Source organism: Hippopotamus amphibius, chromosome 17 (genome assembly GCF_030028045.1).
Source record: "Hippopotamus amphibius kiboko isolate mHipAmp2 chromosome 17, mHipAmp2.hap2, whole genome shotgun sequence".
Classification (NCBI taxonomy): domain Eukaryota; kingdom Metazoa; phylum Chordata; class Mammalia; order Artiodactyla; family Hippopotamidae; genus Hippopotamus; species Hippopotamus amphibius.
In genome coordinates, this window is record NC_080202.1 from 45,886,760 (window position 1) to 45,899,525 (window position 12,766).

General features: G+C 43.0%; 1 protein-coding gene across 2 annotated transcripts in view; it reads right to left on the reverse strand.

Moving 5' to 3' along the window:
- Positions 1-3,498: 3,498 nt before the first annotated feature.
- LOC130839970 (RAD52 motif-containing protein 1-like) overlaps positions 3,499-12,766 on the reverse strand; it is a 371,059-nt gene continuing 361,791 nt past the window's right edge. Inside the window, exons 5-7 of one of the 2 annotated variants that reach the window (XM_057714884.1) lie at positions 11,207-11,290; positions 10,237-10,239; positions 9,675-9,771 (exon numbers count right to left, since the gene is read on the reverse strand). In XM_057714884.1, coding sequence (XP_057570867.1) covers positions 9,675-9,771; positions 10,237-10,239; positions 11,207-11,290 — 184 coding nt within the window. Of the gene's footprint in view, positions 3,622-9,674; positions 9,772-10,236; positions 10,240-11,206; positions 11,291-12,766 lie in introns of those variants that run through there. The other variant, XM_057714885.1, reaches the window with a different exon arrangement.

Genomic DNA, 12,766 nt, shown 5'->3' on the forward strand with positions numbered 1-12,766 from the left:
TTTCATAACTTCAAAAGTTGGAAAAAACTCTCCCTCCCCATGTCATGTAACAAAATTGTATGTGTATACCATGAATGACACACAGAGGTCACAGGAAATGACGATATATGAAAAAACTCAAGAGAAAAGTGAAACTCATATATGCTAATTATAACTTTGAACGCTGACAAGGAGTCAATAAGGACGGCGAAGAGAAGGGGCTGATCCTCAACTCCTCATGGCACTGTGCTCTCTGACTGGCTGAGGCCCACATCACACTGGTTAGAGTCTGAATATCATGTGGGACAGGGAGTAAACAAAGACTACGTGTTTTCAATTAATGCGGTTTCTTTCGGTGAAGTTGTCTGCATGACAGGACAGTAAAACAGTTTTAAATAACAATAACAAATTCAACCTAGAAGTAAAGTTGAAACTGAGAATGAGTCAGTCACAAAAAATTTCCAAAGAAGGAGCTTCAAATACGCAATAACTGAATAACTGAAATCAAATACACTGATGTATAGAACTCCAAATATTCATTATGACTAAAGCAAAAATTTTAAAACTATGGGGAATCAGAGTTAAAGCCAGATCTCAAACTTTCTCAACCATGAAAATATCAAAACCAGGCATGAAGTAACAGTTAAGAAACATCCATGTTTAACTTCTGACCAGCGTTCTGGTCTAAGGCAATCTTCTGAATTTCACATTCATTCTTGATTCTATATTATTGACAGTTATCCTTCCCTCCACCTCAGAAACTTCTAGGAAACTGAGAGGCCTCAGGGTTGGTCTGCTGGTTGGTTTGACTTAAGTATGTATATAATACAAACAGTAGGCCATTCTGGAATTGATTTCCTCTCCTTCCTCTACTTTCTTTCTCTCCAAAGTATTCATCAATACTTGAAATTATATCTATCTATTTATTATACTTATATACTTATTTTTATATATTTGTAAACCCCCTGAGAACTGGGATACTTAGGCTGGTTTATTCTTGGGCCTGTATCCCTAGCATGTAAAACAGTTGCTGGCATGTACTAGATACTCCAAAAATATCTATTCAATGAATTCAGAAAGTGACAGGTACTTTTATTTAACTATCAGATACTTTTATTTAAAGCAAGTCAACCACTTAGCATCACTCATGAAGATAAGTACAGGAAAAGAAATGTCATTCTTCTCCCCTACATTTGTGACTCAATCTTCTGAGACAAGAATCCTTTGAGAATTTCATAAAAGCAATGGTTCTTGTCCCTAGAAAACTGCACTCTCTTGAACACATGCAAAAGTGTGCATGCAATTTCCATCTGTGGATGATCCTTTTAGGGCAGAAGTCTATGAACAGAGTGGACTGAATCCAGAGGGCAGAACTTGGATGAGAAACAAAATTACATCTCAATTTTCACAAATCTCTATCTAAAATCAGCATTTCCTTCCATTTTGAATGTAGGCAACACATCACACCAGATCAGCAGTATAGTTAATTTGGTCCCCAGTGGAAATCACAGATCATCTGCTACCACGTATATGTTACAGATATCTCGAAACACCATTTATTCTCATCACTACCTTGGAGCTATAATATTTATAAGACCTACCAACCATATCCTGTTATTTAATGTGTTAAGAGCATATTTATTAGTATATCACAAACTTTAAAAATATTCTGAAAACTATTTCAATATAATTAGTTTGCTTTGTTTATCTATATATTTTAACTTATTATACATTTCAAAACAAGATCCCAAGAACATAAGCTTCTTCAGATCACCAGAGAGATGTACATGGGTGAGTAGGAGGGAAGGCTAAGAAATTCTGCCTTGGGGAATCATTGAACCCAAGTTAGGAACCTCTGCTTACAAGGTATAAACCTCAAACTGACTTAGAAATCTTCAAACCTTACCAGACTCATGTTATAGTGTATCACCTCCCAAACACATGCTTTTTAAAAAATTAATTTTTAATTTCAATTTATTTTTAAAAAATATGTAATATATATTCACATGGCTCAAAATTCCAAAAATATATAGCACACGATCCAAACTTTTTGTCTTACCTCTGTCCCTCAGTCTACCACCCCACCTCCACTCCCCAGAGGAAACTAAGTTATCTATTTCTTGTGCCAAATGACTTTCATTTTTCTTACAACTTTGGGAAATAAAATCTCCAACTTAGATGCTATCATGGGAAATATAAACTACAGATAGTATTTAGGAAATCTGTAAATTAAAAAAATTGTCTGCTAGTATCATTTTTTTCCTCTAATATCCAATAAGATATCAGACTAAGTGGGCACCTCTTTAAGAGCTGTCATAAACCCTATTCTTAGGTTGACTGTTATGTCTTTTATTATTAATTCAGAAGTCATGTATGACTTGTCTATTCAAGTTGAACTAATGATATGACCACAAACTGTCATGAAAAATTACTTTGAACGTGTTTTTCCAAATTCACTTGTGTATCTAAACTGACTTTTTCTACAAATGGATATAAAAAATAGTAACAGAAAAAAGGGCAAAGGACAGACAATTCAGGGATAAGATAGAAATGTTCAGTAAACATACAAAATATTTAAATTCACAAGTAATCAGAAAAATTCAAATTCAGATGGGACCCTTTTTAGTCACCCATCAGATCAGCAATAAAAAAAAAGAAAGAAAGAAAGAAAGAAAAAAAGGAGAGACTATCAGTGGTGAAAGGGTGTGGGGAAATGAAAGTCATCACAGAATGTTGACAGGCACTTAAGCTGACTCAACTTTCTTGAGGGCAATGAAAATTTTATATCTACAGAGTCTTCACACCAACAATCCCAGCTCTAGATAACGATTCTGCAGAAATATTTGACCAGGTACAAGGTACAAGGACAGTAACTGCATCGATGCAGTAACAAGAAAACTGGACATGATCTAAACATCCTTCAAGGGGGGCAGTATTAAACTGTGATACATTCACACTATGGAATACCATGCAGGAGTTTAAATGAATGGGGTAACCACCTATGTACCGGGAAGGAAAGAAATCTACCAAGGTGGGTCAAAAATTATCTGCACTCTGGCTGTAGAAATTCTATCGCCAGAGAATGGATAATTTTTGACTCACCCTCCTAAGACATAGCATTAAGTGAAAGTCAAGTTGCAGGAGATTATCATTTATGTAAAAAATAAAATAAAATCACATGGCAAACCTATGTTCTTACCTTAAATATGCATTTACTCAAATATATGGAAGAGTCTGCAAGGATATACACTAAACTCAAAGTAGCATGGGTGGGGGATTAGGGCACAAGGAGGGTTTTCACTATACCTGTTATTTCATTTTTACATATTAAGAATATAATGTATTACGTGTATAATGGAAAAGGACGTTAAATTGGCTTTTACTGATTTTAAAGAAGGCCTGCCAAATTTAATTTTCTAAATAAACACAGAATTTCAATCAGTAGGTGGCTTTGGGATACAGAGGGGGAAATACCTTTTCTCACAGCTATTGACCTCAAAATTCTGGACCAAGAAGGATCTTACAACGCAGTTAGCTCTTTGTATTCATATCTGGACAGAATATACTCACAGTGTCTCAGTCCAGCGGTATGCCTTCCATACATTTTCATCAATGTGAGAAATAGAGTTTCCTTGGAAATTTCTGTGAAGAAACACAGTTCATATCCTTGAATCGGCAGGAAAAGAATGAAGAGAATAAGTAAAAGAATCATGGCCACCTTGTGGGGAATATTCAAATGCAGAAGAGACCAGTTTTCTCATTCCCACAGCTTCTCAGCTGCCCAGTGTGCACAATTAATAAAGACATAACGTGAGGCCACTGGCACAAACAACGCGGCCTCTCCTCAGAACCTGAACTTCCTCTCTGTCCAGTTTCTTGGATACATAATGCCAGTTGCTTTGAATGTAAGTCTTTTTTTCCCCAAAATCACTTATGTGTCTAAAATGACTCCTACCAATCAATGAGAAAAATGGCAAACACTGATCAATATCAGCAGATAAATATAAAGAAATCCTATGCCAGGCAATACCAAAGGTTTGGTTAGTGTCCTCAAACTCACTCCACGTGTTGGAAGGATAAGGGCAGTCAGAACTTAGAAGGACTAATATGAAAACATCTCTTAGACATATTGCATAGGGAAAAGCACAAAGCACTGAGCAAGGAGTAAAATTATCACCTCATCAGGGGAACAAATGCAAAGGAAAGGGGTTGGAAGGAAGGACACCATCAAAATAGTAACAGGAGTTACCTTATTGGTGGTGGGAGGATGGGGTGGAATTTGCACATCTCATCCTATGTACTTCTGTGACTTTTTTTTTTTTTTAAAGAGAATGTACGTGAGAATTAGACATGTTCAAGAGAAGCTGTTAAAATGTCAGAGGTTCAGTTTCAACCACTCATTCAGTGGATGGCTTTGAATCTTTACCTTTAGCTTTGCCCTCTTCCCTCAGCAACAATGAAACTATTCAGTCTATATGCACATTCTTCAGGGGGCTCAGAAAGAAGTCAAAACAGATACCTCTCTGCCCAACGGCCTAAGGGACATTTCTACTCAAACAGAGCCTTCTGGTTGCTTTCTGCTCACCAGTAATAGATGCTTAAAACTGAACTCATCTCCCTCAAACTGACTCTCCTTCCCCACTGCTGTATTTCCACTGTTACACCACCATCATTCTGCCCATCAACACATGTAATTTTCCTCTTTCCTGTATACCGAATCCTCCAACTCTAGTCAGTTACTACATCCTGTCAGTTCTTCCTCTGTAGTGCTCTCAGAATTTTTTTTCTACTCCCATCTCAACCATTCTAATTCAGCCCCTTCTCACTTTACTCCTAGATTTTGCTAGAGCATGTTATTTGGTCTCCCTGAATCAAGCTTTCCCCTCTAGATCACTCTACATACGGAATCTAAAATCATCCTCTCGTTCTAATCATTTGTCTCTCCGGCTTGAAAACTTTCAGTGGCCCCCCATATCTTAGGGCATAACTTTCAAACCCCCATTGCGGAGAGCCAAGGTTTTTCATAATCATATCTTTCACTGCTGCCTAACCCAATTCTTTACAGCCACACAGATCTACTGAATCCTGATCATCCCTACACTCACACCTTTGCCTACACTGTACTCCCTCTTTTTTCTCCAAAAACTCATAGCCAACCTTCACGTCCCAGCTGAAGTTTTAGTCTATCCATGCAGATTTCTGTGACCCCTACACCTCAGTGATTACAGGTTCTAGTGAATTACAGCACCTATCTGTATCTCTTTTAATACTTTATTATATATTACCTCTCTTTTAAGGCACATCCCCTTTCTTCCCACTTGGCATTGTCATGTTCTGGAGACAATGCTGGACTTCTGTGGCTCCAACAGTACTTGGCCCTGGGGTGGGCACAGAATGGGTGCTATAAATAAAAAGCTAGGGGACGAATATGACTTCGAGATATAACTGAGAGATTCAATACGAAGAATAGCTAACACTAAAATATATGCTAGGCACTGATATAAGAGCTTTACCTGTATTAACACGTGTAAATCTCACGACAATGCTATGAGATGATGACCGCCACAGTCCCCACTTTACAGATGAGGACATGGAGTCACAAAGCTAATCAACGACAGACCTGGGTTCAAACCCAGGCGGCCTGGCTCCAGAATCTCACTCTTAACCACTCTGTGGTATTACCACCAACGAGGTGGGGAGAGGCACATGTTGCTGTAAAGAGGATGCAGCAAAGATGGGAGAAGAGTCGATGTTAAGGAGTTAAATACTGGAGTAAAAAATGGAGAAGGAAAAAGAATAAGGGCAATGATAAGTAGAAACCTGGAGAAGAGGGAACAATAGCAAGAAGGAGAATGAAGATAAGCAACATTGACAAACAAAAGGTAGAAACGGAAAGTCAGCCAACATGGGTTGGGGAGATGAGGAAGACCCAGGAAGACCTCGAAGAAAGGCTGCCATGTCAGGCAGGATGCAGAGAACAAATGAGGAAAGGGATTCTTCCATGATGGTGAAGATGCCCTTGTAGGTGTTGGGCTGTGGCTCAGGCACTCTGTGGAGCTTCTGCTTTGCGCTGAGACCCACACAGGACAGCGTCTCATCTTTGCAGGTACAGAGCTCACACATGTTGATGTCTGTGGTGGCATTCTGTTCTGGTTGCTTCTTTTTGAGGGTATAGTTTACACCAGGAAGACCTGTGGATACCGAATCCTGAGTCGAAGGAAAAAGAACTGTCTCAGATGGACTTGGTTGCTGAGAAATGGTACCTCCCAGGTCCACAGGGGTGACTGTGACTTGAATCAGGGTTGGCTGTGCAAGAGTCACCTCAGGGTGTTTGGGAGGTGGGGCTGGAGTTTGCAGCAGGGCTGTAGAATATCCAGACTCCATGGAAGGCTCTGGAGTTATGTAAGGTTCCAGGTCCAAAGGTTTCACTGTGACCCTGGGTGTTGTTGGAGACTTAGCATGAGCCTGATCTGGTGCTGGAACCGGCACCTCGGGATGCGATGGAGACTGAGCTACAGCTTCCTCTGGAGGCTGAGCTTGGGACTGCCGCGTGGTTGGAGAAGGTTCAGCCTCCGTACTGGATTCCGGAGTTAACGTAATTTCCAGGTCCAAAGGTTGAACTGTGACCTCAGTCAAGGCTGGATGTGGAAGCTGAACCTGCTCTGGACTTGGAAGTGTCACTTCGGGGGATGCTGCTGGAACTGCACTCTGCTGCAGGACTGTGGAATGTTCAGCCTCTGTGGTAGGCTGGACTGGCAATGGTTCCACCTCTGTAGGGGGCTCTGATGCCTGAGCCTGAAGCTCCTGTTGTGTGGCAGAAGGTACCACCTCCTTAGGGGGCTCAGGAGGTATATTCGAGGCCCCCTGGGGAACCAGAGATTGAGCTGGAGCTTCCTGCTGCACTTGGAGGATGTTCCACCTCTTCAGTGGGCTCTAGAGTTAAAACAACTGCCAGATCCAAGGGTTTACCTGTGATATTAGGCAACACTGGATGTTGAGCATTACCAGGACTTAGAGGTGAGACTGTCACTTCATTAGGTAGTGAAGGTGGAGCTGCAACATCTGTAGAGGCCTCTGGAGGCTGAGTTGGGGGCTCCTGCTGGACTGGAGAAGGTTCAACACTTTCAGAGGCGGTTGGAGGCTGATCTGAAACCTCTTGCTGGACTGACAAAGGTTTTACCTGCTCAGGGGACACTGTGAACTGGGCTGAGGCTTCTTGTTGGGATGGAGAAGTTTCAACCTCATCAGTGAATGCTGGAGTTACAGCAAGTGCAAGATCCACAGGTTTAACGGTGACAGTGGGCCGCTGTAGAAGCTGAGCTTGATCCTGACCTAGAGGAGAAACCGTTGTTATATGATGCTCTGGAGAGAGAACTACAATCTCATTAGAGAGCTCTGGAGTCTGAGCTGGGGTCTCCTCTTGTGCTGAAGGTTTATTATGTGTAACAGCTTCTACAGCTTGGGCTGGCAAAGGTTCAACCTCCTCAGGTGGCTGTGGAGGCAGCATGGGGGCCTTGTGCTGGGCTGTAGAAAATTCTGCACTACTAAGGGGCACTGAGGGCTGAGCTGAAAGCTTGTGCTGAGTTGGAGAAGGTCCCACCTCTGGAGTGGGTTCTGCTGCTATGCTAAGCTCCACATCTGCAGGTTTGATGGTGATAGTGGATACGTTTGAATGCTGAGCCTGATGGTAACTTGGGGGTGATACGGTCATTTCATGAGGCTCTGGAGGCTGAGCTGGCTGTACCTGTTGAGTTGGAGAAGGTTCCACCTCCCCTGCAGAAGGCTCTGGAGCCTGAGGTGGTTGCTCCTGCAGCGTTGCAAAAGGTTCTGTCTCTGCTGGAAACTGAGCTGAGGCTTCCTCCTGAGTTGGAGAAGTTTCAGCTTCTCCAATAGACTCTGCAGGCTGAGCTGGGGTCTCATGCTGGGTTGGAAAGGGTTCAGCTTCCTCACTAAGCTCAGAAGGCTGAGTTGGTGGCTCCTGTTCACTTGGAGAAGGCTCAGCTTCCGCAAGAGGCTCTAGAGGCTGACCTGGGGTCTCCTGCTGGGTTGGAGAAGATTCTGTCTCCTCAGGAGGCTCAGGAGGCAGAGCAAGGGCCTCCTGCTGAGATGTAGGAAAATCAGCTTCCGTAGTGGCCTCTGGAATGATGGTCAGTTCCAAATCCAGAGGTTTAAGTGTGACACTGGGAACGTTTGAATGAGCGTGATGCTGAATGCCAGGTAGGGATGCTACCTCATCACTCACTGGACTTTCAAGTACATACTCGGTAGGGTATCCTGGAGCTTGAGTTGGGGCCTCTTGATGGAGTAGGGAAGGTTCAAACTCCCGAGGGAGTTCTAGAGGCTGAGACAGAGGCTCCTGCTGGAGTGGAGGTGGTTCTACCTCTTCAGTGGGCTCTGCAGTTTCATCCTGGACCTCTGCCTGGAGTGAAAAAGATTCAACCTCCTCAGGGGTCTCTGGATGATGAAGTTGGGCCTCTTGCTGGGATGCAGAAATTTCAGCCTCCTCAGGGGGCTCCGGAGGTTGCTCTGAGTTCCCCAGAAAATCTGTAGGCAGGCTCTCCTCAGGATAAATGGTATCCATACCGGAAGCTACATAATCATCCTGCAACTGTTGTTCTAGACCCTGAGTTTCATTTTCTAACTGGCCTGTAGTTCCAGCAACAACTTTAACAAGCTGTCGATGCTGAACGAGATCCTTCTTCAGGTTTGGGGGTGAAACAATAAACTTCGTTGGTTTTGAGCTCTTACTACCTAGAGGAGGAACAAGTATTTCAAATGATTGGTGACCTTCAGCCTGATCTAGACCTGTGGTTTTAGTCTTACTTTTGTGTCGAAAAGTCAGAACCAAGCCCTGATTCTGTTCCCAGTCCAGCACTGGAGCCGCTGCTGGGAGCTTTTGCTGCTGGGTTAGCTTGTCACTCAGATCCTGATGTGGAACAGCAAACTGATCTGGCCCTGAGAGCAGCTCTGCAGCTGAATCCGGGTTTGGGTGTGGAACCAAAGTCTCAGTCAACTCATGATGAGGCAGCGCCAGCATCTGCATGGAGAGGAGGACAAGTAATTAAAGCCCCCCGACTCTGCAGAGGGTGTAATCTCATGGGGCGATTCGGGAGGGAGGTCTGAGGAGTGTGAAGACCAAGGCTCCGTCAGCCCTGGGGGGTTGGAGGTCCACTGGACAGGGTCCAGGGCCCACTGCAGAGGCTGAGCTGCCTGGGCCAGAAGCCACAATGGTTGCCACATGAAGACAAGCTGTGGGAACCAGAGGCGCAGTGGGGACATGCTATGCGGAGGCTCCCGGGCACAGCGACCCAGGCCAGTGGGGCACAGGCGCTGCACTCTGAGCAGAAACCAAAGCATTATGAGAGTCCCGAGACACACGGTCGCCCCTCTCCCACCTCACGACCCACCTTTTATTTATGACACCTTTAGTTCCACCACCTTCACTAGGTTCCGGCGGAGATCCAATCTGAGCAACCAAAGGAAGCCTTTTTCCCAGAGTCACCAGGGTGCAAACCATCCTTCCTCTAGCAAAGGCAACAATTCCCTCCTGCTGGGGCCTCTCCCCAGTCCCCCCTCACAAGCCCTGCACCATGAGGCAGGATTTGGGCAGCCCAGGGGTTGGGGGAGGGCTTGGGAACGATGTGGAGCTTCCCAAGGAAGCCACAGGGCCTGGCATTCTGGGAAATTCAAAAGTGCTAGTCCAGTTCTGGCAATTTGAACGCTTCCTCCTCAAAGCTCCAGTCTGAGAGACATTCTTCCTCCCCTTGGCCACATCGCTGACAAGAAGAGTAGCTGACTCGCAAAGTGAGCACCAGTTAGGGTGGCAGGAGGGCAACATACCTTACAGTTAGTGACTCTAAAATGTTGCCATTTCCTCGAAACTCTCAGTGTCTACGTCGGATTATTAATTCACCACTCTATTATTAGCGGTTACCACTGAATCAGTGATGACTCCACCATTTCTGTAGGAGGGGTATGGAGCAGGTGAGCAATTCATCCTGGGAAAGAGAGTCAAAAACCAAGTGAATGGCCCTTTACATTAGCATGGACTCCCCCCATTCCACCTTCTCTCAACACAGCCATTAATCGAGAAAACCTGACAGTGTCACTTTTCAGACGTCTGCCCTGTGTGCACACATGGAGACGACACTGAGGATGTTAAAGTTAGCATGTTAAAAAATTTCGAGAAAATTACTAGCACCCAGCTGATTTTCTTCAGTCCTTTCAATAATGTATTTAAGTTTAGTCCTTTTTAACTGTCTGTCACAACCTCTAACATCTACACTCCAAGACACAAAGAGCTTCATCTTATTCCCAGTGTCTAGCACATAATGGTTTTTAAGTGGAATTGATTCCAACATGGGCCTCATGTAGGAACAGGTCTGTTGTTATAATCAGGTTTCTGAAACCTTTAGCATCAATACTGAATCCTTTCCTCTCGTGTTTCACAGGAAGCTGGATTTCTTAAAGCCCAAACATGGATACGTTTGAAGTTTCCTTGACTGATTTGATTTAAACTGAATTAAAATAAGTATTTTGCACAGGAAAGTTTTACGTTTTTCAGAATATAACCACCTTTTCTTTCTCTACTCTCTTCCCTTCAAAACAAACTTTGCAACATTCGGGTGAGTTACATAATCACAAATCTACTGCCAAATTAAGTTCTCAAGGGCATGAAAGACATTTTTTGCTCCTTTTTCATGAAAATCCTACATGCAGTACATTAATGTTTTCTTTTACAAACTACATTGACAACTGAATCCCTAATTCGAGGCTTCCATATAATTGGATTACAGAAAGGTTCTTCTGCAAAATATTTCACACATGATATATTTGAGATGCTAAGATCTGGGTAATACACCTTACTTGAAAGGCATTAATAGCTTTCAAACACTGTAGCATAGTTACTTAAGACCATAGTTCCTTTGTTCCAAAATCCCTGCAATTCTGTTTGAGGGGAGTTCTAAAAGGCCTGTGCTTCTGTGTGCACAACTGTAGAAGTACACTAATGGCTCTCAATCTGCTCTCCGAGTTTCAAATAAGTCATCAGATACAAGGCTCAGGACTTCAGGAAAAGTCCTAGAAACTCCCTGCCTCAAAAGCACTTTCAGAGTTTCATATGTTCCTAAGGATGATAGAGCTGAGTAGACATGCCAAAGTCTTCCAAATCCTGCTGGTTGTTTTGAATTATGGCTACACTGTACCCCTTGAGCTTTTATCTCCACACATTTGAATTAAATCCTGTAGTTCCTCTTCAGTTCTAGCATCTGCGTTCTCTTCACAGGGTGTATATGCCACAGCTATTTTACCACTTTCCGAAATAAAGTTAACAAGGATCAATTCAGAAATGTTCTTGTTCTAAAACTTCCTGTATACAGTGGTAGCACCCAAGAACTAGACATTCTTTTGATTTCTAAAAGCCAAAAATAAGAGCATTTTCCTAGAAGTTCCTGTATCTGACACTTCAGTTTTTAATCATAATTTTTTGTGAAAAACTATATAAGGTGTACCAACTTTGCTTCAAAAACCTTTATGATCTTAGAAATAAGAACTAAGGAATAACGACATAGGAAGTAAAAGCTGTGGAAACAGAAACGTTCAGTCACAATATGATTAAATAGGAAGGCATTAGGTGGGGGACAAAGTGAGTTCAAACCTGGGATAGATACCACTGGACTATAATAGATACTTCATATTAAAAGCAAGGCAAGTGTCCACTACTTGGGACCAAAATTCGATCAGATGCAATGAACAAAGCTTTGGAGAGAGACAGCATGCGCACTTGAACACTCTACTGGAGGAAACTGGCCCATGTACCCTTTGGACAATATAGCTTCCCTCAAGGCAAACTACAGCCACCAGGCTTTTTGGTCTAAGGAGGTTTGAGTGCATATGAGGAATAGCTTCGCATACTAGCGACAGCCAAACAACCCAGACATTTAGTTTGGTTCTCAAAGGCTGTTACACCGAGTTGACAGCTGATGGAGATTCTGCCTGGTGACCAGGGAAGTCAAACTTCCCTGGAAGGACTGTCCAGGCTGGAAGGCTAAGACCAATCCAGGGTCAACTCTTACAAGCAAGTAAGTCTCTGACACCTTAGCTAGGATTTCTCAGTCTCTCAGGCTGCAGGGCTGTGAAGCAGGGGAGCAATTCTATTCTGGGAGTCTGCTAATCATAAAGTGTCCTTTGGGCACAGCCTGTGACATTCTCACTACTGTATAACTCAATAGGGAACACAATCAATGCTATTCAATAGCATGACCAATTTCAAGGCTCACAAAAATGCAGCTGATTATTATGTGAGAATCATATTCACCCAATATATCACAAATGAAAACTGAAATTAAACTGATTCCAAAAACATAATCAAATATACACTGCAACAAGAAAACAGGGACTTCCCTGGTGGTGCTTTGGTTAAGAATCTGCCTGCCAGATTTTTTTGGAAACACAAAAGACCCTGAATAGCCACAGCAGTCTTGAGAAGGAAATACAGAGCTGGAGGAATCAGGCTCCCTGACTTCAGACTACACTACAAGGCTACAGTGGTCAAGACAGTATGGTACTGACACAAAAACAGAAATATACATCAATGGAACAGAACAGAGAAACCAGAGAAAAGCCACGCACACATGGGCACCTTCTCGTTGACAAAGGAGGCAAGAATATACAATGGAGAAAAGACAGCCTCTTCAATAAGTTCTGCTGGGAAAATTGGACAGCTACATGTAAAAGAATGAACTTAGAACACTTCCTAACACCGTACACAAAAGTAAACTCAAAATGG